The following is a 25,473-nucleotide window of genomic DNA, read 5'->3' as shown; positions in this document are numbered from 1 at the left end:
TCATTTTAATTTTGTAAATTCCATTTTAATTGTTGAACAATTCATTATTCATCATCATACCTACATTAGTTAATTTTTTTTGCGGAAAATACCTACATTAGTTATTATCATCATGAAAATTGAAACCTCTCATCTGAAATTTGAAACTCACGGTTTGAAATGAGTTAAAAACTCTACTTATTTATGAACACAAAAAATCCCTATCAATCTGAGATATGTAGTGTTGTATATTGTCGAAGTTGGATCTTAGTGAAGCTATTGAAACCCCCGAACACCAAACCCCTTGAATGGAGATTCCCCCCGCGAACCCTTCGAACCCAAACAACCAGACCACCGAGAACCTTCGCTAGAAAAAATGGTGGAGTTTCTTCTGTGCGTTTTGATATCTTTACATTTGGGGTTTTTTGGATTTTTGTGTCATCTAAGTGTTGGAGTTGCGTATTTGGTTTTGGAGAGATTTTTGGTTGATAAAAATGGTGAGTGGGGGCTGAAAAGTTGTCAACATTTTGCAAGAGAGAGGGTTTGAAAGTGTGAAAGACCGTTAAAAAAAATTAAAGAAACAGAAAAAAAAAATGTACAAATAAAGAAAGGGAAGAAGAAAAAGAGGAGATTAAGAGAGAGATACAAGGGATTTTTATTAGTTTTTTTATTTTTTTAGTTTAATAATCTATTTTTTAATTTTAAAATCTTTTTTATCTACTTTCAAAAAATTTCAAAAAAGAAAAAAACTTTTTTATCTATAGAAATAAATATGAGTTAATTTTATTTTTTATTAATTATTTAATTATTTTTTAAAAAAAATTAAACATGAACCAATAATATATTGACATATGGTATCTCACTTGCTAAATCAGCACTTAACAAAAATAATAGTGACGGAAGTAACATAAATGTAATTTAAGGTACTTAATAAAACATGTGTTATTTAAGTGTATATAATTGAAAACATGTGGTATTTATGCTGCAAATATCCCTATAATATAATATAAGTTAAGGGGAGTTTTCATAAATATGAGAGTTGAGGGTATAATTTAATTTTTTATGGCATAAATAAATAACACTATAAGTTTATGAATTTTTTTATTATTTTTTTACATTTATATGGATTTTTTTATGCCATAGTTTTGTAAAAAAAAAGTGGAAATCCCATTTATAAAACAACAAAATGTTTTGCCGGAAAAGTCACTGGCATCGAAAAAATTGCTGGCGCCAAAAAAGTCACTAGAAAAGTTAGTGTCATCGAAAAAGTCGCCGGAAAAATCATCATTTCCGAAAAATTCGTCGGAAAAGTCGCTGAAAAAGTCACTAGAAAAGTCACCAAAAGTAAATGTCTCAGATATAACTAAAAATATAACTAGTTCTATGAATAAAAACTAATAGCTCAAACCGATTATAATTGAAATATAACCTATTCTGTAATATAATAAATAAAAATAAATAACATAAATAACTCAAACCAGTTATAATTAAAATAGAATCGGTTCTATAATAGTGTTACAATAAATAATAACCAATAACACGAAATAACTCAAAACCGGTTATAACTAAAATAGAACCAGTTATATAACATAATGAATACAAACAAGTAACACACAATAATTCAAAACTAGTTCTACAATAAAAAACCTCATAACACATAATAACACCTCATAAAACCGATTATAATTTTTTTTAAAAAAAAATGGAGATCAATTTCAAAAAATATTGAGGCATAAATATGAAAAGAACCAGTTCCATAACAAAATAAATAAACACAAATAATAAAAGACAATAACTCAAATATAATATAAAGAAACCAGTTATATTTATCAACTAGTTAAAAATTTAAGACAAAAAAACTGGTTCCGTAAAGCAACTAAGATAAAAAAACTCACACACAAAAACCAATTAAATAAAAGGGAAATTTGAATTTCCATACTTACAAAACCATATTATTTTTTAACTAAACATATACTTAGTAAAATTGGTAATATATGACAATTTTACACCTTTTCCAAAACTAACCCTCCCATTTGAAATTCTAATCCCATCTCAGCCAACTCTCTCTCTCTCTCTCAACTCACCAACACCCAAGCCACCCAAGCCACACCACAGTCGGACCCAAACGCCACCCACGAAACGCTCACCACGGACCCACGAAACGCTCACCCAAACGCTCACCTGAACGCTCACCCACGGACCCCGACGAAAACCCCAACCCGAAGGACGGTCACCGGACAAATTCGAAATGGCCAAGGTGTGATTTTTTTGTTTTTTTTTTAGAAAGTGTTTTTAAGATTTATATTGTGTGTGACTTTGTTTGGAATTGTTAGTTGTTAGATTTAAGAAATTTTTTGGATCCGATTTTGTGGGGTTTTTTCGGATCTGTGAAAGGGTTTGGGAAGGATGTGTTTTCGGGGTGGGAAGATGAAGGTCCGACGTTGTTGGGAGGGTCCGATGGTCAATTTCGGTTGGCCCGATTGTGAGGTCCGATGGTCATAGGGGTCTGATTTGTACGGGTCCAATGGGGTTGTTCAGGGCCCGATTGTACGGGGTCCGATGGGGTTATTCAGGTCCGATGGTCCGATTTCGTATGGGTCCGATGGTGCCATTTGTATGGGTCCGATGGTGCCATTTGTATGGGTCCGATTGTACGGGTCCAATGGGGTTGTTCAGGGGTGTTTTCAATTTTTGCTTTTTGGGAGTTTTGAAAAATAGTAACCATTTAGTTGCTTTTGATGTGAATAAGATATCAATGAGTTACTTTTTCACTAAAAAATTTATTTCAAAATTTACACATATATAAATAATAAAATAAACATTTTAATATGTTTGAAACATATATTTTTTTGTCTCCAAAAAATGACGATTAATATTAAAAGAAACTTTTTTGTTTTTTTTTTTTATTATTATTATATTTTTAGGCTATATTATGTTATTTTATTATTTAAGATACCTTAAGATTACTTTTTTTTTTCTAATGTAACTCATATGATGTTTAGATACTATTCAATTTATTTACAATTTATTTTATAAATCTATTAAAATAATTTTATAAAAATAAGTTTATTCTGATATAATTTTGTAATGTTTTAATATAAAATAAAATAAAAATTAGTAACTAAGTTGTTTGTTACATTAAATTTTATTAAAATTTAAATGTTATTTATTTATTTATAAAAAAATATACATAAAAAACTAAATATTTAATAATAAAAAAAAAGAAAATATTTGATAAATTTATCATCATTATTAAAAAAATAACTATTGAGTCATATAAAAACAAACAAAAAAAAGTAATTAGGAAAAACAAAAACAACGCGTAGGCTTCAATACTTAGAAGAGAGTCACTAATTAATTTTTTATAATATTTAAAAGATTTGTAAATATATAAAAGCTCATAGAAAATTGTGAAAAGAAATAAGTATTAATATAAAATGATAGTTTTTTTCTGACACATATAAAAAGAGAAACAAGGCAAACAAAAACATAGGTATACCTAATATAATTGTAGTGTAAATAGTTGCGGTATGTGTATCAATTAAATCAGTGGCAACATTTTTATAAATAAAATGCAAATAACGTTCCCCAATGCAATTTTCCCAATATATTATTTGTAAGAACTTTTATATTCAATTATCAAATACTTATAAAAGCTCTTCAAATAGAAAAGAAGTTCTTTTGAAATTGAAATCCAAACACTAAATGAAAAGGTTAAATTTTTATTTCTCTTCTTCTACTGTCTAAAAGTAAAAGTATAAGTTATGCCAAACAAGCTCATAGTATAAGTCGCACCTAGTTTCTGTAAAAAATATAAACTAATAGTGTATTCAATAAGTAGATTTAGCCTTTCAAAACATAAAAATAATAGGTATTTTGTTTTGTTTTGTTTTTTTTTTTTTTTTTTTTGTTTTTTTGCTTAACAAATAATAGGTAAGTTGATTTTTGAAGTGAGAGAGCAAGCAAAGGTTCGAATCGTAAAATGAATGGATGTGTATTTTTTTTTTTTTTTAAGATTATTAAAACTTAATGAATTAATTAATTCTAAATATAAATATTTTATAGAGTAGTAGAGTACCATCCATAAGAGCCAATTCCTCTATTTATTTGTTTGGTCAAGACAAAGGAGACAATATTGTGAACAAGGAATAAGCATCATATACAAATAACTTGTATAGTTTTTTCACCGGTAGGTGCTCTCTGTCAAGTTCTATAAAATATAAAGACGTTGATTAGGGATATCTTGATTTTACTAATTGCAGATTTGTAAGCCCTCTTGTTCTTGTTTCATTACATTTTTCAATATTTGTATTGATCTTTTCCTAATTTGAATTCATTTGGATTGAAGGGTTTAGAACCGGTGGCCAGTGTGGTGGGACTGAAAAAAGGCGCTTTAGATATGGATCTAAACGAGGAATTGGAACATGCAGAACTATCAAGGGACGTAGCCACAGCACCTTTCTAACTTGGCGCCACTGTTTCACTTTAGACATCTTGTTTAATCTGCACTTGTACATCTTTTTTCTTTTCTCTTTGTAAAAGATTATAGATTCAATTGGTTTTTTACGAGCAACTAGTGGTTTTCGTTTGGTAGTTTTAACAAGTGAAAAAATTTAACTCGTGAGCGCACTGATTTTCCTGTACCGATCATCCATATCGATGAAGAATAAACCTAAGAATTGATGTATTTCGCAATGAGAAGAGTAAAATATTGAAAGCGAATCCTTGTTTTCTCTTATAAAAATAGAAAGCTAGACTAGTCAATCAAACAGAATTTGAATTAAAACAAAATTACATTACCAGAAATAACATAAGCAGTAAAAGATTATCAAATCATCAATCTAATGATGTTATATAATACAGCAAAGTTCACTTGGGTGACCGATCATCATGTGATGGCCAATTCTGTATGGCAGCAGCATCAGCACCGAATTGGTCATTCCCAATCTCGTAATCCCACAAAAATGATTGTAAGCCATGTGTCAATGGCGCATCAAGATCCTTTAGTTCCAGAAAGGAGAGACCATTGTGAGCAGAAATAGAACCATCCTCCCAGTTTGGATCCCAATTTAGACCAGCCAGGTTGTCCAAGTTGCCCAGACCTCCGAAGATATCATTATCAGGACAAGCAACCTGCTGCTGAGCCAGATAATTAGTAGCATCCTGCAAACAATAAATTGTAATGTTAAAATAAACTTACCACAATCAAATGTGTTGCAAACCATGCTAAACATTAAAATAGAAGAGATACTCATTTAAAATATTCAAACAATACCAGGTAAATGCTAAAGAAAATGAGATATTCCCTTGATTCTAGAAAAGCTGAAACTTTGAATAACATGCTTCAAACATATAACAACTACGACCAACAGAACCATGTTCATCTAGATAAACAAACAGTCCAACAGGATTCATATGCAGTGTAAAACAATTGGACACGTATACACTCTGCACAATTTATAATTATTTACAGGCCACAGTAGACTTGATCACATTTATAAACTTTCTTTCACAAGATTAAGACCATTATGACACCCCCCCTACAAAGCATAAGTTTCATCATTCCAAAGTTCGGAACTCTACAAGGGCAGCAAACTAAATCACAATCTACATTCCTACCTTACACGAGGTTTGGAATATCATACTACATGCATATAAAAAGGGCAGTTGCAAAATGCATACCTTGTTAATTTCATTTAATTGGGGATGGTCTTCTTCGACAAAATAATGCAATAATGACACCATGTCATCATCATTAGTAGTCTCAGACATAACAGTCTCTGGGGCACCTTCAATGGAAATGCTCTCAGGAGCACGGGAGCTACTAGCAGTATGCCCTGTAGTCGGCGGCAGAACATCTGATACAGACATGATAGCAAAAGGGTCCGCATCCAAACAGCTATCATTTTCATCATCAGTAGTCCAGTCTTCTTCAACAAATGGTGCACCGTATTGGGCACCATTTTTTGGTCCAGGACCCTCTTTCTTGAAAACCACACACAACACGTATGAATCCTGCAGAACAGAAAGCTTCAAATGAATCAACAACAAACACCAAAATTTTATCAACATTCACATATAAACTGTATGTTCAAGAAGCACTACTAAGTGAGCAACTAAAGCGAAATATGACATTTTAAATTTGTTCATACAGATCGCATCTCACTTATTGGGATCATGTTTATTTACCCACAGAGTTTGGGAGCATTGGTTTCAGAGATGGTAAAACGTGGAATGAAGCTCCTAAATTTTTTGGTTGGATTAATGCTATTTACTTAAATGAGCAGGACTTTGGGAATTTCCTTCCCAAACATGATTACAGTTGGTATTTTCAAAAGCTTGTCAAACTTCAAAATACCTTGGTGCTTGCTGATGTGGTAGGCACTGAGAGAAAAGGTAAGTTTTCTGTAAAAAGGTTATACTTATCTCTAATTTCTTCTGAAAGAGTTCATTACTCTAGAAATGTGTGCATAGGCTTTGTGTTCCAAAGAACCTGTTCATAATGTGGCAAGCGATAAATGACCATTTGCTAACTAGGGATCATCGCTTAGTTGTCTGGTTTGTGAAAATCATACTGAATTGCATCAGCATATTTTTTTTACTGTATCTTCACGCAGCAGGTTATTAGGGAGGTACATGGTTGGTTTGGCCAATTTGATTGGCTAGTGAACATAATGGATTGGAAATCAGGTTATGAGCATCCTCAAAAAGATTTCTTGGCTGCTGTTAAGGATCCAACTATTGCTGCCACCATGTATTTTAATTGGTGTAATAGAAACTCTTGTGTTTTTGAGGCTTTTTGTAATTTGGCTACTGTTATAAGCTCTAAAGTTAGGTCGGCTATTAAAGCTAGGGTGAAGGGTTGTCTTTTTTCTAAACATAGTAAAAGAGTCTAATATTCTTGATATAATCAGAACTTTTTAGTGGTTTGGTTCTGTGTTGCTGTGTTTCTCACAGCTTGGTTGTATTGTTTTGATGGTTCCTTTGACTAAAAATTCTTCCTTTGCTTCAAAAAAATATATGTACACATATGTCATACAACTTAGACTCACTTTGGCCATCAGATATTGAGTTCACTTAATTTGGATTAACCATATCCCAAAAAATCAAGCCTAAAAACAATGCAAAACCCCTTAGCGACATCATATTCAAAATACTCTAACTCGCTGGTTAAATCTAGGTCAACTGAAATCTTCCATTCACAATCACTTGATTTTAACATCCTATAAAGCAGCTACCTTAATTTATATCCTAAATAAAATAAATAGAGTTTTAAATGCTCCAGAAAAAAGAAGAAGAAGAAGAAGATTTTACCTGAACGACGCCAATGTTCTTCAGACCCTGCTCCATCAAAGTGTACTCGTGCATTACCCAATCTGTCCTATCCCCTTTTGGAGGTCCACCAGTGTGGAAAACCAAAGTCTTAATGGCTCCTACAACTTCATTATTGTGTTTGACATCCCTATCCTTTCCAGTAGTTTTCCAATAGCCACCTTCGGCGGCCCGGTTCATTCTTTCTCCACTAGCATATTTTTTCACTCGTGGACAAAAAAAGAACCACTTTAAATCCTTAATTGGAGATTTATCTGATTCAAAATAATTTGTGTAAGTAAAAGAAAAAACAGAACTTTACAATTATCCATAAGAAAACCATTTTTATGAATAATAATACCTGGAAGGTCCCATGGAGTGTACTTGTAAATATCAACTTCAGGAATCGTTCCTGTCGACCCTTTTCCCAATACCTTTCTCTTCAAATAGTATTTCACCAGTTCCACATCCGTAGGATGGAACCGGAATCCCGGTGCCAAAAACCCTTTCCTCATTATTAAGTCACTATCGCCACAGAACCCAACCCAATAATCTGGAAATAATAGGTGGTAAAAAAATAAAAATAAAAAATAAAACTAACGGTAATAAGCTAACAAATCAAGTCCAATGGCGAAACAAAATCTTCCACGAGCACCAAAGTCTTCGGTTCATTATCCACCAAAAATTGCTTGAAGCAGAGCAATTTATCTTGTGGAGATCAAAAGACATCTGAACCCTGCAAAATCACATCAAATATAACTATACCATTAGCCATAACAAACCCTAAACAACGATGACGATTCAAATAACTATTCTCATTTGATCAACATCAAATCGTCAGCAAAAAGAATTTCAAAACCCTAGATCAAACCCAGAAAGGGAAAAACTTTGGTGATCGAAACCCAAAATGCCTAATTGACAGAGAGAGAAAAAAAGATGAAGGGAGAAGGAGAAAAATGAGTAGCGATGATTACCAAAAACAAAGAAGGAGAAAGGGAAGAAGAGCCTAAATCGAAGATTTACAGAAACCCTAATATAGTTATAGTACCCGAGAAGAAGAGAAAGGCCTCGAAAGAGAGGAGACGAAAGAGCCGCGGAGTTAGAGTGAGAGCATGATAATATTGAGAAAGCTTGTTGCATACAATGTTCATTTTATAACCCAAAAGAGCGCACTTGGACTGAGCTGTTTGCTTCTTTGTTAAAACGACTGCGTTTTCCCCGTAGAGTGGCAAACACGACACGTTATTATTATTTTATTTATATTTTGAGATCATTATTTATTTAATTTAATTTTTTTTTTTTTTTTAAAAAAAAAAACACGATACATTGTAATTATTTTTTATTTTCTCCTCAAAGGATTTATCACTTTTACTAATAGGAAAGCGTTCTTTCAATTTCAAATGTATTTTTATAAGTAGAAATACAACAAATATTTTTTTTTCTTAATGTTGATTTTGTTTTGAAAATTTCACAATCCATGCTTAAATTGAGTTTAGGCACTTAAGTTATGTTACTTTTTTTTTTATCATGCAAAATATGTCACAATTTAATTTTTGTTTTTATTTTACCCCTTAAAAAATAAAAAAATTAACACAGTATAGACACTTAGGCCCAGTTTGTAATAGCTTTTTAAAAAGTTAGAAGCACTTTTTAGAAAATTTAGCGGTTATAAAGTGTTTGGTAAAATTTAAAAAATAACTTTTCAAAGAGTAAAAATTTTAGCTTTTAGGCAAAGTTAGCTAACCCTAACTTTAAGATTTTAGATTGTACAGGAAGCTTAAAATTTTCTTTAATGAATTTTTCAATTGACTAAATTGTCCTCATCTAATTTGAATATTCCTTTTTTACCAATTAAAATTCATCTTTCTATTTTTAATTTTAAACTTCTCCTAACAAAAATCTTGCACACTCTTGCCAGGCATCCATCTCCTTCCATTTGTTATTATATTCTTCATCACAAAGTCAATCACAGCTCCAAAATCTTAAGGTTTGTATCTTTATCTCTCTTCCTCATAAATATATTGAATCATTTTTCTCTTCATGTGGGTTTTATAAGATATATACATTTTAGGGTTTTATCTATTTATCATGCATTTGTCAAAATTCTAGGCATTCTGTTTCTCTATTTTAGGGGTTTTGTAGGATTTTTTAATTTTAGATTATAATATTTTGACTCCTCATCATAATTAAATATAGTAACACCTATAGATATATTAATATATATAGAATAATTTTATGGTACATACCCTTATTTTGTTCTCATAGTATAGAAACATTTTTTTAATCATTGATGTGTATGACTTGTTAGAGATTTTATAACAATGGAAGAAAATCAAGACATTACAACACTATTGCAATATAATACAAGGATCAACAAAGAGATTAAATAAATGTTACAATACATAATATACAATATATAGATATTATATATATATATATGAAAAGTAGAAGAGAAGATAGATTACACAATATTATATAACACATACATATATATAATATGAAGAAGAAAAAGAAGATCACTCACTCACAACCTTGAGTGTAGATTAGTGGGGATCACCATGACTTGAACAAGGTATTACACCTTTGTCCAAAAGCTTATTTCCCCCTATCTCTAAGCACTAAGGGAACTCTCTAGGAAATAGCTTTGGGAATTATCAAGCCTTAGGGTTTTCTAGCAAAGTGCTTTCTTGATAGAAAACTTCCTCTCAAAAATGAGCACCTTAGACCTCTTTATATAGTGTTTAAGATATCACCATTTGAAATTCAAACTCATAACCCCTATAGATGTTATGGACTCAAATGTAACTCTTACACACACCATAACTCCTATAGCATTAAGAATTTCAAATAAAGGTATGTAACATCTTTTACACTCTTAATGTTGGTGATAATGGTGGAGGTTACTCATAGTAACAACTCCCCAAATGTTACAAAAAGATGACAACTAATATAGTCATATGTTACATATTATTAGTTTATTACACATATTTAATCTATATATTATATTATTATAAATAATATAACATGACTTTTGAGTGTGCACATTAACTAATATAGACTTACATATACCCAATAAAAATATTAAATTTTTAAAATAGTATTGAGCATAGGAAAATATTCTTACACCTATAACCTATTATTTATAGGTATCAAATAATATATTTTAAAATAATGCTAAATCAATTAATATTAAATATATTGTATCTTTCTTTTTGTTTGTTATATTTATTTTTTTTAATTATATAAATACTAATTAATATGTAATTAATTAACTATAATTAAACTAAGAGAAAAAAAAATTCCTTTTAAAATAGAAATAAATTTATAACATCATACTACTAATAAATTTTATATTTAATAATATAAATAAAAACTGAGATTTAAAAAAAATACAAGTAATAAGATTAATCAAATAATACAATTATTTTAAATAACAACTAACAATTAAGAGATTAGCATTATTATTTCAAAATAAGATAACCATTTTTTTAATTCATTCAATTTTTTACTTATGAAATTCTTTTAAATAGATTTTTTTTTCACTAAATTCATTTTAAAAAAAATAATTGAAAAAAATAACTATCACTATTATTAAAGCTAAAATAAAATTCTAAAATATGATCTGAAATAAACTACAAGAAAACATAGTCATGAACAATACAAAAAAAAAACAAAAAATAAGATTAAAAAACTATAGATTGTGTAGTTTTTCATTTCTTTTTAAAATTATCCTGTTGTATCTATTGATAAAATCCTGTCAAAGAACTTTGCATTTAAAAAAAGTCATTAAAACTCTGTTAAAGAAAATAGTTTCTTTTTTAAATCTTTTTTTTTTTAAAAAAAAAAAAAAACTTTGCATTAAAAAAAAAAAAGTCATTAAAACTCTGTCAAAGAAAATAGTTTTTTTTTTTTCTAATTGCATTCCATATAGGGATGATAGAAGCTCTTAATCTCTTATACCTACCCTATTTTTTTATATATATTAATTTTCAAATCATTCCATAACTTTTTTTTCTCTCATCTCTAAAAGTTGAGAGTAAAAGGGAACAAAGTCCTATAGTGTAGTGATTATTATTATTTAAAATTAGCTGTTTGTGAAAAAACTAATGAGTTTTTCATATTTCTTTTAATTTGTTTATCTTCCATGAGCATTTCATTTCTTGTGAGATGTAGATGTGGGCCACCTGTTAGACATTTATTTGTATAGACTAAAACATACATGATTATGAATAAAGTGCGGAATTAATAAATCATATATGTACTATAATTTAAGGATCGAAATACTTCCAGCCATTGAATCTTTGAGCTTTAATCCCACATAAGCTTGATCTGCAAAAGAAACCGATTGATGTGGGTAATCGGGCTTCCTCGCTCTCTCAACTCTCTTTAGATGGATTTTGCTGTTATAAACAGAATGAGTGAGGAGCTCGGGGACCGAGACCCTATATTTATAGGTGAGATACTCCATCAGTATCTGCGCCACATTAATTGTCAGAATATTTTGACAATTAATTCAGGAAATCAAATCAGGTAATGAATATAGAAATCTGACCATATATAGAATATTACATAATTGATTTTGTCCAGATTCAATGAATATAAAATATTCATTTATCAGAAAATCAATTATTTATTTATTTCCTTAAATAGAAATTTATTTCTTTAAATAGAAATATATTTCCTTAAGTAAAAATATTCTTATATTCTCCCACTTGGTCAGCATTTAGACTAAAACATTCAAACCCAAACGTTCCTCATTATATAATAAACATACGAATCATAGCGACATGTCCTCATTATAAGTCGAGTATTATCTTCCATGTATTACGATATATTTATTATATAACAATGTACTTTATGTGGCAATATACTTAAGTGAATAAACCCTAACCCTTATGTTTATTCAGGTCCTCTTACGATAATTTTCTCAGATGAAATTAAGGTGCACATAAATATAAGAAAATATCGAAATTAGAGTTTCATTAAATAATTTTTGGCTGTACAAATATAAAAAACTGCATATAGGTTAACTGAATCCCATATTTACTTTATGATCCTTGAATTTGTGTTGCGGCATGCCTTTAGTCAAGGATATATGCGATCACCTAATTCAGTTTGCGTGATTAATGACCACTTATCACGCCTTTTTATGGCTAAATACTTAATGTCGATATGCTAGCTTCGACCAGTACTTTATAGTTATTAGCCATAAATATTGTAGCTGAATTTATCGCAAAATTTTCTTAATGGCCTAATGAAACTGTAATTCTGAACTCTAGGCCTACTATGAAACTCTATAATACATCATACGAGATGTATCCTCAAAACAATAAATGAATCTGACTTCTATAGTGGAAATAACAATCAAGATTCTCTACAATATAACTTACTGGTAATCTTAAGGTTGTAATAAAATATTGATTTACGTGAATCAATACAACCAGTGAAGTACGTTACAATCTGATTGGTTAACTATATTTTCAGATGGTCAATTCATCTTAACAAAATATGTATGGATATAATTTTAGTATCTTAAGGACACCTCATCACTTTGTATGAAGAATAAAGTGGTCTTAACTTTAGTTATTCTGATACTACTTAACGATCCTGAAACAAATGTAATACAAAGTCTTATTCAGACTCTTAGGCATACATTAGGCTTCTAAAATAGAAACAAATGAATGTTCTTAATTTATTCTCACTCCAGACCATTTTTCAGATGCTGGTTCGAGTTGAATTTATCACACTTAAAGATAAAAGTTATACATAATTTTATTTAATCAGAGATGCTGTGGCTACTCTCTAATTAATTAAAATTATATATGTTATTTATATTCTTTATCTCAAAATAATAATTTGAGATATGAATTATTTCAACTTATATAGAAAACTTTTATCATCATTTGCAAGTAACATATTGTCTACGTATAAAACAAATATTACTCCCACTAACCTTCTGGTATATAATTATTTCCATAATTCTCTTTTCAAACCTAAAGGAAAAGATGATATAATACCAATTTGTGAGATGTTTGTTTTAATCTATAGGTAGACACTTTAAGCTTGCATATTCTCACCACTTATTAGAGAAAAATCTTTATGGCATTCTGTATACCTTCTCCTCTAGTTCACTGTTTGGAATTGATTAATAAATTAAAACAAGCAACAAATGCCAAGGTCTATAATAAAATCTTTTATAAAAACAAGTGAGAATGTAAATCTCATTTATTATTGATTCTTATTTCAAAAATGAACTTCTTAGCAATGAATATTCTTTTATATCTTTATGTTTCTCAATGTTGCCTAATGAATATTATTGATGAAAAATCTTATGCTTAATTAATGTTCTCCACCCCATTAGGCAACTTTACTAAAGATAAACTTTATTACTCTTTAAGATATTCATTTCTTCATTCATGGCATGTTGTACTACAACTTCAATTCTTTATCATCCTATAATTGTGTCTCAAATTAATATTGTAGTTGAACTCTTATTGTACAAAATGTAATCACTAGAAAACATTGATCTTATTGTTCTAATAAGTCATCTTAAGGATGGACCAACAAACTCTTAAAAGAGCAAATGGTTCAATATGCATGTTATTTTAGAAATTATAAGCAATTACTAAATAACATAACTTATTAGAACTTTATCAATGACTTGTAGATTATTAATGATTAGTTATGAATTCTCAATAACCATTAATCTTAAGGGTTGTTGTGAATCATAATTAATCTAACACTTGAGGTGGAAGTTTGAGAAAATATGAATGATCTTTCTCGGAAACTAGGTTCCTAGATAGATCACTCCCACTGATCAAGTCAATTCTTAATTCCAGAGTTCTAGTGTTGTGAGATGATAATAAAATATGTAACCCTTAAACCTTATAGCTTTTCAAATGAAATATGCTCATTTATGGTTTTGGGCCCAGATCTTTTCTTTGACAATTGTACTCTAACTATATATGGGTATTTATAAAATGTGTACATGTCATCAAGTCGGTTTTCAACCTTATCACACTCAAAATATGTTTGAGAAACAACTTTGGTTAGAACACGATTCGATATGTACACCCCCATTTAAGAGTATCAATAGACAAAGATTTAGGAAGGTTTGGAGTTTGCTATGTAGGCTTCACCCCATGTCCAAAAAATGCTTAGTTTCTTAAATCTGTCACACACTATAATTTGGGTGTACCAAGCATATGTATCGGGCAATGAACCCATGCTTTTAAAGAAACTTTCCAAATAGACTGGGAGTTTATCCATACTCACGAATTTTAATGTAGTATTCTCCATTTTATTTTTGATCTCACTATCTTAATATGCAAAATGCATCATTTCTCTACTTAAGATTTAAATGTCTTTGAAACATATAAATCTATACTTTTGTAGAAAAATTATTTATGTGAGTAATCGTTAAAAAAGAGATGCAAAATTTGAGTCCATGTCTTCAAAATTAATTGACTTGTATGATTTCTAATATGATAGAATTCTAGTATGCACCGATTTTGACTTGTTGGAATACATATTTTTAATGAAATTCACACAAGTTCTAAATAAAGTTAGTAAAATCAAGTGTAATGAATATTCCCACCATTTACTAACATTTATTCTATTTATGGAGATATGTTCCATAATTTTTGGTGCTATAATGTAGAAGAATTCTTATTAATAACACATTTCTTATTGTCAGATTGAACTTGCATATCTTTATGAGTGACATCATTTGTAGTAAAGACCTCTAAATGTGTCTAAATCAAGTTTCAATAGAATCTTGGAACATAAAGGTCTTTGCCAATTTTAAAACAAAGCCACTACTATATTGCTTGTTCCTTAAACTTCTAAATGTGAGAACTTATCTTGTCTGTGGATAAGATTTGCTCACAGTTACTGACTTTCTTAGGTTTATTTGTAAACCTTGCAAGAAATTATGAATGTGGAATAACAATCTAAAATAATCCACTCTATGTTGATAATCACATTAACTATATTAGAATGAATTCATACACAATAAATTAAAATTTATTGGTGATAATAAAGTGTGATTTATTTTTCTTAATTATACAGTAAAAACTGTACATTTTAGATTAAGTTATCAGAATAAATTTTTGGAAATTTCTATTGGTATGGAAGAAATTTATGAATAGTGATGTAATAAAATTACATATATAGTTTTGAGGTTTAAATGAATCATGTTTTTACCAATGAATAAACATGCTTACATATGAAATCTTATTAAACAAAAATTGCCTGTGGGCTAAATTTTTAATTTAATAAGATTAGATTTAGATGTAGATTATGATAGATTTACACAATTTATGAAAAACTTAAAGTTTAATATTTCTATCTCAATGAAAGGTATGAAACACTTAATTATTTATAAATGTTTCAAAATTTTATACTTTATGATAAAATTATTAAATTAAATCTACATAATTTCCTGTGGAATAAATTAAGAGAATTTAATTTAACATATTAATTATGTAAATATAATAAAGGTAAGATTATTATGTTAATATAATTCATGTCCATTATGTGATCTTAATCCACTTAATATATATAATTTTATATAATTAAGGATGCTGTGGCTACTCCCTAATTATTTAAAATTATGTGGTTCACTAGACACCAAAGTATAAACTGAAGATTAAAATTTTACTAAATTCAAAATTGCCTGTGGGCTAAATTTTAAATTTAATAAAATTAGATGAGCCTTATGATAGATTTAATTAAACAATTAGTTTAGGAAAATGAAGGTTTATTATCTATCTTTAATTAAATTTGTGATAACACTATTAAATTAAATCCCCATAACTCCCTGTGGGGTAAATTAAGAGAATTTAATTTAACATATTATCCTAATTAATTATACAAATATAATAAAATCCCTGTGGGGTAAAATTATTATACCTATATAATTAATTACAATTTATGTCCATTAAGGTGAATTTTAGTTAATATATAATTTTATACAAATAAGGATGCTGTGGCTACTCCCTAATTATATAAAATTATATTTTCACTTTGACATTAGGTATTGGGCTCTACCTAAAAGTAATTTCGTTATTAACATAATAGACAATCACTGAGATTAGTGCTCCTAGTGTGGTCGTCCGAAGATCATTAAAAATCGTTCTAGATATGAGCATTTGTCCCAAGTTCATGTTTTCTTATGTCAAACAAAAAAATTACTTACATTTTATTCATATTTTATTCATTTTAGGAAGTTTTATGAATATTTTATGAATAATTTTATGAAGTTTTATGAAACTTAATGTGCTATATAAAATATTCAACCTATCTTAATGTTTGAATATTTCTAAATATATCTAGCACTATAAAAGGAATTTATGTATAGCATTTAAATCATACAAATCAAAATTAATTGTATTAAAAATAAGTTTGCCAAATAAATACAAATTAATACAATTATTGTATGATAATAAATTAAATGCTTAATTCCATAATATATAATTAATTATGCATTTATGACCATATAATATCTTAAATATTTGCACTAATAATTAATTTGTATAAATAAGGTAAATATACAAATTAGTACAATTAATTATATGAAAAGAATTAAATGCAAAATTAAAGAATATACTTAATGGCCGATTTTTTTTTTAACTTTTATTAATTTAAGCAATAAATTACATAAATTTGGTAATAAATAATTAAACGCACAATTATTACATGCCTAAATAAATCATGTAATTAATTACCAATTTAAAATAAATTTCCATTTTCAATTTATACTAAATAACATATTAATTCTAAATATATGTATTAAATTAAAAATGGAAATTGAAGGAATGTAATTTATTGACTAAATTAACACAAAATAGGAAAATAATTAATATTCCAAATAAATAAAAATTTGGAATTTTCCTTTTTTTTTTTTTGAAAAGAAAAAAAAAAACTGCCCCGACCCAATCCCGAACAGGAAAACGAATTCCGACGATAAAAATTCATGGAATCACTCCCATTTGAATCTCCATGCATAAATAAAGAGATTCATGTGGGTTTTAGGCAATTAAAATACGTAAAAATTGGACTTTAATTTTAATAAAAAATTTCTAGTCCGTATGAGTTCTTAAAAAATTAATTTTCAAATTTTAATGATTTTTCACATGTTTAGATCGATCTATAATACTATATGAATATAGTGATGTATATAGAATTCAAAATAAACACCGAAAAAAGAAAAATGAAATAAAACAACCAACGGACAAAAAAACTCCAATTTTTTTTTTTTCCAAATGAATCTAAATGCAAAAATTAAGACATTCATATAAATTTCATGCATCGAAAACACGTAAAACAAAGACTTTAAAATCACCAAAAATTTCAGGTCCGATTTTTTTTTTAGTTTTTTATTTTTTTTTGAGCTTTCTTTGTTTTTTCAAAATGAGTTTTCATGCTTTAGAACAATAGTATAATGTATATATAAACATATATACATATATATACAGAAAATAAAATAATGTACCGTATGTATATATATAATCATGAAATGTATATATGTATATATTTATATATAGCATTTAGGTATATAAATAATATAATATAATAAATATATGAACATATATATATACAATATATATACCTAATGAAATGAAGAAAATATCTATATATATGTATAAAAAGTGTATGAATATATATATAAACTGAATGTATATAGGTATATACGTATAAAAATGTATATATATGATATGAATGTATATACGAACCCGAAAACGAATATATAATATATATATATATATGAACACCGTATATACGTATATATATATATATTAAACTCAAACTAAATCAAGGCAGAGATATATAATCCGCTCTGATACCAACTGTTAGACATTTATTTGTATAGACTAAAATATACATGATTATGAATAAAGTGCGGAATTAATAAATCATATATGTACTATAATTTAAGGATCGAAATACCTCCAGCCATTGAATCTTTGAGCTTTAATCCCACATAAGCTTGATCTGCAAAAGAAACCGATTGATGTGGGTAATCGGGCTTCCTCGCTCTCTCAACTCTCTTTAGATGGATTTTGCTGTTATAAACAGAATGAGTGAGGAGCTCGGGGACCGAGACCCTATATTTATAGGTGAGATACTCCATCAGTATCTGCGCCACATTAATTGTCAAAATATTTTGACAATTAATTCAGGAAATCAAATCAGGTAATGAATATAGAAATCTGACCATATATAGAATATTACATAATTGATTTTGTCCAGATTCAATGAATATAAAATATTCATTTATCAGAAAATCAATTATTTATTTATTTCCTTAAATAGAAATTTATTTCTTTAAATAGAAATATATTTCCTTAAATAAAAATATTCTTATACCACCACCATAATAATAATTCTTTTATACCTTTTTATGCTTTGTTATATAAATAAATTTAAATTATCTACTGCCCCAAGGTCACACCAGCATTATATATATAAGCTTTCTAATATCTAAATCTAATAATATATAGTGCTCTGATTATCATAATAATTGTGGGTAATCAATAAAATAACTAACTTATATCTAACATTGACTTTGATAAATGGAGGCCAATTTAATTTTTCTTTTTTTTTTTTATTTGGCTACTGATATGAAAAAGAATTAAAAAAACATAATTTAAATGGTGATGAACGGTACATAAAATTGCTTAGGTTTATTTATTCAGAAAGCAAGAAAGAAACTTTTTTTTAGAAGATTTATTATTTTTGTGGTTGTGATGGGCAATGACAACTACAGGTTGTCGATAAATAGTGCGGCAACAGCTGCATGAAGGTCGTCGGACGGTGATGGTAACAAAAATATAATACGATGGGTGGGTGTAAAGAAGTGTGATTTTTTTTTTTTGAAAGATTTACATATAGACCAAAATTTTTAAAAGAATTACAAAAATATATCAACATGATTTTTTATTTTATTTTGACGCTTTGAACTTTTTTATTTACAAAAGTATTTCTCCAGTAAAATCAGTAAACCGTTTTTTTTTTATACTTTATTTATAGTTGTATTATAGTTATCATGATATTATTTTTTTAGTTTACCTTCTTTATAATAAGAGTCATATATTACTCTTATTCTACATGGAGAACTGATTACAATGTAAGGAAGGTATACACATAACTTACCACCTACAACTAATTCTAACTAACACTCACTATATTTGTGCTTAAGAACAGTGACTAGGTAGTAACAACTCAGAACACTAACAACATGAACTCCTCTAACAATAGTTTAATGTTAATACAACTCGGTATTAAAAAGTATGCATATTTATTTGGCTAATTAGTAATTTTTCTCCCTGAACTTTGACATGTAGTAAATCGTGCCCCCTGAACTTTTTTGGCCGTTAAAAATTCCCCCCCGAACTATTAAGATTGTTAAATTTAAGGACTTTTGTCTAATTTCATTCAATTTTACTGTTTCAGTGATTGTTTATGTACTAAGACATGCTCCCCATACTTTGATATCTACCAAATCATGCCCCTCAAACTTTGATATGTACTAAATCATGCCCCTTGAATTTTCATCCATGTTAGAATTTTTTTACTAAAATTAGACAAAAGTCCTTAAATTTAACAATCTCAATAGTTCAGGGGGAATTTTTAACGGCCAAAAAAGTTCAGGGGGCACGATTTACTACATGTCAAAGTTCAGGGGAAAAAATTACTAATTAGCCTATTTATTTACGTGTAAAAAATGGTTTTAAAGGTGTCAAAGAGATATGTGTCTGACAAAAATCTTCCTTCACTAATTTGGAACGATGTTAGAGTGACGAGGAGAATGAATTCTGATACTAGCCCTCATAGAATTGTAACCATTTACACAACTGGTTTTAGTAAACAAGCTAGCTGGGACTACGATGACGGTACATTTTTGTCATCATACATACATACATACCAATGATCTTTATAAACGTTATAGCAGTATCTTGATTTTTTATCATTGTCATGTTGGGATTTTATGCCCTAAATAAAATCTATTTCAATATAATCTGATTTGTTATCAATAGGAGATTAGAAATCATTTATAGTTACATGTAGTTTTCATGTTTATGGTTTAAAGTATACAATTTATGATAAGTCCAGAAGATATAGTTATTCACAATTACAATGATGTCAACACAGTGGAAGGTAATTGTGATTATATGCTTCAAAAGATAATGTCCCATGATTCATCAGTGCACTGAATTTACAGTGATGTGATAGTCAGCAATAAAGCTTATTTACACCTTGGATAAGTGTTATGTTCTTTCCAGAATATTGACAAAGTATGCTAGTATCAGATGTATGGATTATACATTGGATTGTGACTGATATTGATCTTGGTAAATATATTATAATGTTACCGTTGTATCATTGTAAGTCAATATCACTGGTTGATCTCAGATCAAAAGATCATAATCCTGACATGGTTAGGTTCGATTTCAAGAGTGTTATTTGTGTTCTTAAAGTTGTTAGTCAAAGCCTACTATTTGGTTCGGGTCACACGTATAGCTTGGGAACATGATAGTACAATTGAGTGGGAGCGCTAGTCATAGATATGGAATCTATAGCTTCTATCTGGACATAGAAGTGAAATGATAATTTCCTTCGAGCTTAGCTTAATAGAGATAAATAGAAGACCTCTTATTTCAGTGATTATATAAGTTTATTGAAATATCATTTATAGGAAGCTAAGTGTTTTAAGGATAAAATACATTGAGGGGTGAAACGGTAAATTTATCCCTACTCGATGTAAATCATCTATAGAGGATCTTTAATTATTGAGATTAAAATGATGGTTAAATTTTCATAGCGTATCTATATCGTGGAACATATAGAGCGTTCTATATAATTGAGAGTGTAATTCTAAATCTATAGTGGTGCAATAAGAAATTAATAAGTTAGGGAATTTACTTGATAAATTCTAGATCTGCTTATTGGAAGCTCGGTTATATAGGCCCATGGTCCCCATATTAGTTTAGACAATACTGCTTGTAAGACTCAGTTAATTGATTTTAATTAATCAATTATAATTCTAAAATTAGACTATGTCTTATTTATGAATTTTCACTAAGCTAGGGCTTAATTGTGAAGAAAAGAGATTTAAGGGTTTATTTATTAATTAAGAGACATTATTAAGTCTAATTAATAAATAAATTAAATGGTACGACGACATGAAAATTTTGCTACTTGTATTTGTGTTTTATCATTTTTTTATGTTACGAGTCATGTTCATGTCTACCATCTAAAATAAATTTCAAAACTCAACATAACACGAACATGACATGATGACATCAAAGTCAACAATTTAGTTTACAACCTGCCAACACATATGCGATTTTGTGGGTTCGACACGGCATGAACTTATTCAAGTTGTGTTCGTGTCTGTGTTTTTTAATTTCTTCGTGTCACGTGTCGTGCCGTGTTCGTGTTAGCAACTTTTAGTAAATTTAAGTCCTCAGCACAATACGAACACGACACACCAACATTAATTGCCACTCCAACTGTAAAGCATGACGAGCACAAGAAAGTTCAATCCCAATCCAAATGGCACATGTAACATTATTTACAATGCATGATTGACTACAGAATGTGCTACTTGATTAGCATCCTTACAAATAAAATTCAAAGCAATTTCACAATCATGTGTAATATTAATTGATTTTAATATGAATTAAAAAAATATTTATTAATTTATTTTTGAGTAATTTATGGCGTAAATACTTAAGTTTAACTCTTTATTGTAGATAAATACCTAAGTTTAGTTTTTTACGGTAATAATACCTAAGTTATATTTCTAGAACTTTTCTAGTTACTTGTCCATTAAGTGTCAAGTTATTATACACGTGTTATTTTTTATTGGTATATATAAATTAATTTTTAAATAAAAAATAAAATTTAATGATCTAGACTATTTAGGGTCTGCCATGTGGCCATTAACTTAACACTTAATGGCCGGGTACCTAGGGAAGTTCCAGAAATTTAACTTAGGTACGTATTATTACTGTTAAAAATTAAACTTAAATATTTATTTGCAATTGAAAGTTAAACTTAGATATTTATACCGCAAATTACTTATTTATTTTAATACGAGTTACTTGATTATATACTTATTTAAATATACGTTGATGTATACATATTAATTTATATTTTATTATAAATTATTATACTTATTAGATTTTTTTTTATGAACCAGAAAGTTGTAGCTTAAAATTGATTTTATTATAAGAAAACAAATCTAAGAAATACATAAAATATAATTTTTAGAAAATAAATTTTAAAAAGAGTCATCAACAAGCTTATTAAAATAAATAATTTTTGAAAGTAACTTATTAAAAAAATATTTTTAGAAGAATATAAAAAAAAATAAAAAAATACTAATTAAGTAATTAAAGTTTACTAAAAATAAAATAAAATAACTATTAAATTTAGTTTTAAAAAAAAAATTAAAAAAAAGAAAGAAGAAAAAGAAAAAGACAATAGTGTAAAGATAAAAAATGTGAAAAAATACTATAAGCTAGGTTTAATTATTACTATCATGTTTCCTTAACTTTATTACTATTAGATCAATAATCAAGAGCTATAAAAGTATCTCAATCATAGAGACAAAACCAAGGTCTCCACTATAGACATTTCCAATATATATATATATATATATATATATATATATGAGAGAGAGAAAGTTTATCAAAACAAAGTTGATCGATATCAACATTAAGACATGGTGAGTCTTGGAAAGAAATTTTATATGGTCATTTGAATATCATAAGAATAATTCAAGTTGTTCATATAGTCAATAGTTTATATTGAAAGGGATCATTTCATATATACAAATGTGTATATGATTTCTTATTCCATTCTTTTGAATCTTAAAACAGAGGTAGTAATAGTATCATATATAATCATATAGCAATATAATATATTTATAGCTTACTAGTGTGTTGTAGAAATACAAGAGGGTTTTAGGGAATCCATGAATGGGATTAAATTATTGAACATTGTATTTATAGTGAAGAAATACAAAGAAAATATAAGAAAAATAAAAAATAGCAAAATAAAGAAATATTGTGAGGATAGCTAATATAGATGTACCCATCTCATTGACATGGTGGTCTCTTGGCCTTGTCTTACCTTTGGATTTTAGAATATCCTCTTATTTTATTGAGATTAGTAGTGGTGATCTTGTCTATTTGTGTTATTTTAATTTTCTTTATTTTTTGTGCTTTGTTGAGCTATGTTTTTATTCTAGTTTATTTTTTCAAGTTTGTGACTTTGTTAATTCTCAGGTCTTTAGTATTTAAATGAAAATCTAGGTGATTTATTTTATCATTTGACCAATGTCTTGATGAATTTTAAGGTGATTTATTCAAATTGGTTAGGCACTAAAACTATAGAGAGCAATTTTAGAAGAGTTTCATAATTTATATATTTTTAAGAGTAATTTATGTATTATGACTCATTATTTTACTTTAATTAGATGGAGAATGAAAAAAACAGTTGTACTAAGAGTGACATACCACGAGGTAAAACAATATAGAATTCTGAGAGTTTGAATTTTTTCTTAGAATTCTGTATGAAAGAGGTTGATGATGGACATCGTCCTACTACTTATTTAGATAAAATTGGATATCTAAACTTGATTACAAATATGAAGAAAGCAACTGAAAGAGATTACACTAAACAACAGCTGAAAAATAAGTGGGATGGATTAAAAAATGAATGGAAGCTTTGGAAACAACTCAAGGGAAAAGAAATTGGTTTAGGATGGAATAAACAAAAGAATACAATTGATGCAACTGAAGATTGGTGGAATAGTAAATTACAGGTACATTATAATCTTGTTAGGGCTCGTTTGGAACGTCGTATTAGGTCGTATTGTATTGTATTGTATTATATTAAATTGTATTTTATGCAATATTTTTATATAATACTATGTTAAACTTTAATTTATACTAAAACATTATATATTTAAGTGTCCATAAAAGTTAATACGACATATAGTTTTACATAAAAATATTGCATAAAATACAATTTAATATAATACAATACAATACAATACGACATAATACGGCGTTCCAAACGAGCCCTTAAGTATTTATATAAAACTATAAGATTTTTTGTGTGAATGATACATTTAATTAACAAAATTCCTTTTGTAGAGTCATCCCGATGCTGCAAAGTTTCGCATTCGGGAAATTGAACCAGAGGTAGAGGAAAAATTAGATAGGATTTTCATGAACACTGTTGCTAGAGGGGAGTATGCTTGGACACCTTTTTCTGGAATAATTCTATCTGAGTCTAAAAAGCCTTTTAACGATATTGAAACCTTACATACACAACTTGAGAGTAGTGATGATGATCTAGAGACGCCTAATATTGATGGATTTCCTAAAGAAAATAATAATAATAGATCAACCGAGCCACTTGAGAAACAAAATAAAAAAGGAAAATGAAGAAGACAGGGCCTGTAGTGATATTTGAACAAATTGGTCGCCTTGTGGATGCCGTAGAGACAAGAAGTAGAAATATTGAAATAGTTAGAAAGGAGAATAGTATTGGCGAAGTTATGAAAATGTTAATTCTTTGCATAGAATTGAGAAATGGAGCAACTTGTATTTATTTGCAACTCGCTTGTTTATCATAAAAGAGAAGAGAGGGATGTTTCCTTCATTGGAAGAACCAGAGTTGATGCTTACTTGGCTAAGAATGAGCATACTCTTTAATAATTATATTGCTTAAATGGCTCATGATAGTAGTATTTATTTTTTAAACTTTGTGTTGACTTTAATATATGTTTGTTATGTTATATTTTTACTTTGTATTTGCTCTTAAAACTTTTTTCTTGATTAAAAATTGCTCTCAAAACTTAGTGTTATCACTATTTAAAATAAATATGATTTATATTTTTTACTTGTATTTTCTATGAAGACTTTATGGCTATTTGATATCTATTTCATATATATATATGGGTGACTATTCAATGGTTACATTTTTATTGTAGCCATATGGTTACATTTTTCTTTGACCTGTAATAGCAGGTTATTAATAGGTAGACATTCTTTTTTTAGAATTAATTAATTATATTAACTATTTTCTTAAAATAATTAATTAAATATTTAACAAGACATCTTTTAGCAATTAATATTTATATTTAAATCCTTACGCTAATTA

General features: G+C 28.1%; 2 protein-coding genes across 3 annotated transcripts; one reads left to right on the top strand and one right to left on the bottom strand.

The window, feature by feature from the left end:
- Positions 1-4,688: 4,688 nt before the first annotated feature.
- On the bottom strand, positions 4,689-8,471 carry LOC115713981 (NAC domain-containing protein 82). Of its 2 annotated transcripts, none has more exons than XM_030642479.2 (5): positions 8,339-8,471; positions 7,652-8,026; positions 7,294-7,565; positions 5,662-5,994; positions 4,689-5,142 (listed from the first exon to the last, which is right to left on the bottom strand). In XM_030642479.2, the coding sequence occupies exons 2-5, from the start codon at positions 7,803-7,805 to the stop codon at positions 4,849-4,851; spliced, it is 1,053 nt and encodes a 350-aa protein (XP_030498339.1). In that variant the 5' UTR covers positions 7,806-8,026; positions 8,339-8,471; the 3' UTR covers positions 4,689-4,848. The 2 variants fall into 2 exon arrangements, with proteins under 2 accessions (XP_030498339.1, XP_030498338.1); XM_030642478.2 differs by having other exon boundaries at positions 8,265-8,456.
- A 569-nt stretch (positions 8,472-9,040) lies between these two features.
- On the top strand, positions 9,041-25,180 carry LOC115713364 (L10-interacting MYB domain-containing protein-like). Its single transcript, XM_030641845.2, has 3 exons — positions 9,041-9,277; positions 23,780-24,127; positions 24,462-25,180. The coding sequence occupies exons 2-3, from the start codon at positions 23,876-23,878 to the stop codon at positions 24,753-24,755; spliced, it is 546 nt and encodes a 181-aa protein (XP_030497705.1). The 5' UTR covers positions 9,041-9,277; positions 23,780-23,875; the 3' UTR covers positions 24,756-25,180.
- The last annotated feature ends 293 nt before the right edge of the window (positions 25,181-25,473 follow it).

This window comes from Cannabis sativa, chromosome 4, assembly GCF_029168945.1.
Source record: "Cannabis sativa cultivar Pink pepper isolate KNU-18-1 chromosome 4, ASM2916894v1, whole genome shotgun sequence".
In the NCBI taxonomy this organism is placed as follows: domain Eukaryota; kingdom Viridiplantae; phylum Streptophyta; class Magnoliopsida; order Rosales; family Cannabaceae; genus Cannabis; species Cannabis sativa.
The sequence above is the reverse complement of the archived record's forward strand: the minus strand, read 5'-3'. Positions and strand labels throughout refer to the sequence as shown.

Bases quoted from the DNA above. Each gene is read 5' to 3' on its own strand.
- LOC115713981 (XM_030642479.2), bottom strand. From the start codon at position 7,805: ATGAGGAAAGGGTTTTTGGCACCGGGATTCCGGTTCCATCCTACGGAT. The intron at 5,995-7,293 runs GTAAAATCTTCT...TCTGTTCTGCAG, and splicing joins AGAACATTGGCGTCGTTCAG to GATTCATACGTGTTGTGTGT. The intron at 5,143-5,661 runs GTATGCATTTTG...TATTGTTTGCAG, and splicing joins AATTAAATGAAATTAACAAG to GATGCTACTAATTATCTGGC.
- LOC115713364 (XM_030641845.2), top strand. From the start codon at position 23,876: ATGAAAGAGGTTGATGATGGACATCGTCCTACTACTTATTTAGATAAA. The intron at 24,128-24,461 runs GTACATTATAAT...TTCCTTTTGTAG, and splicing joins GGTGGAATAGTAAATTACAG to AGTCATCCCGATGCTGCAAA.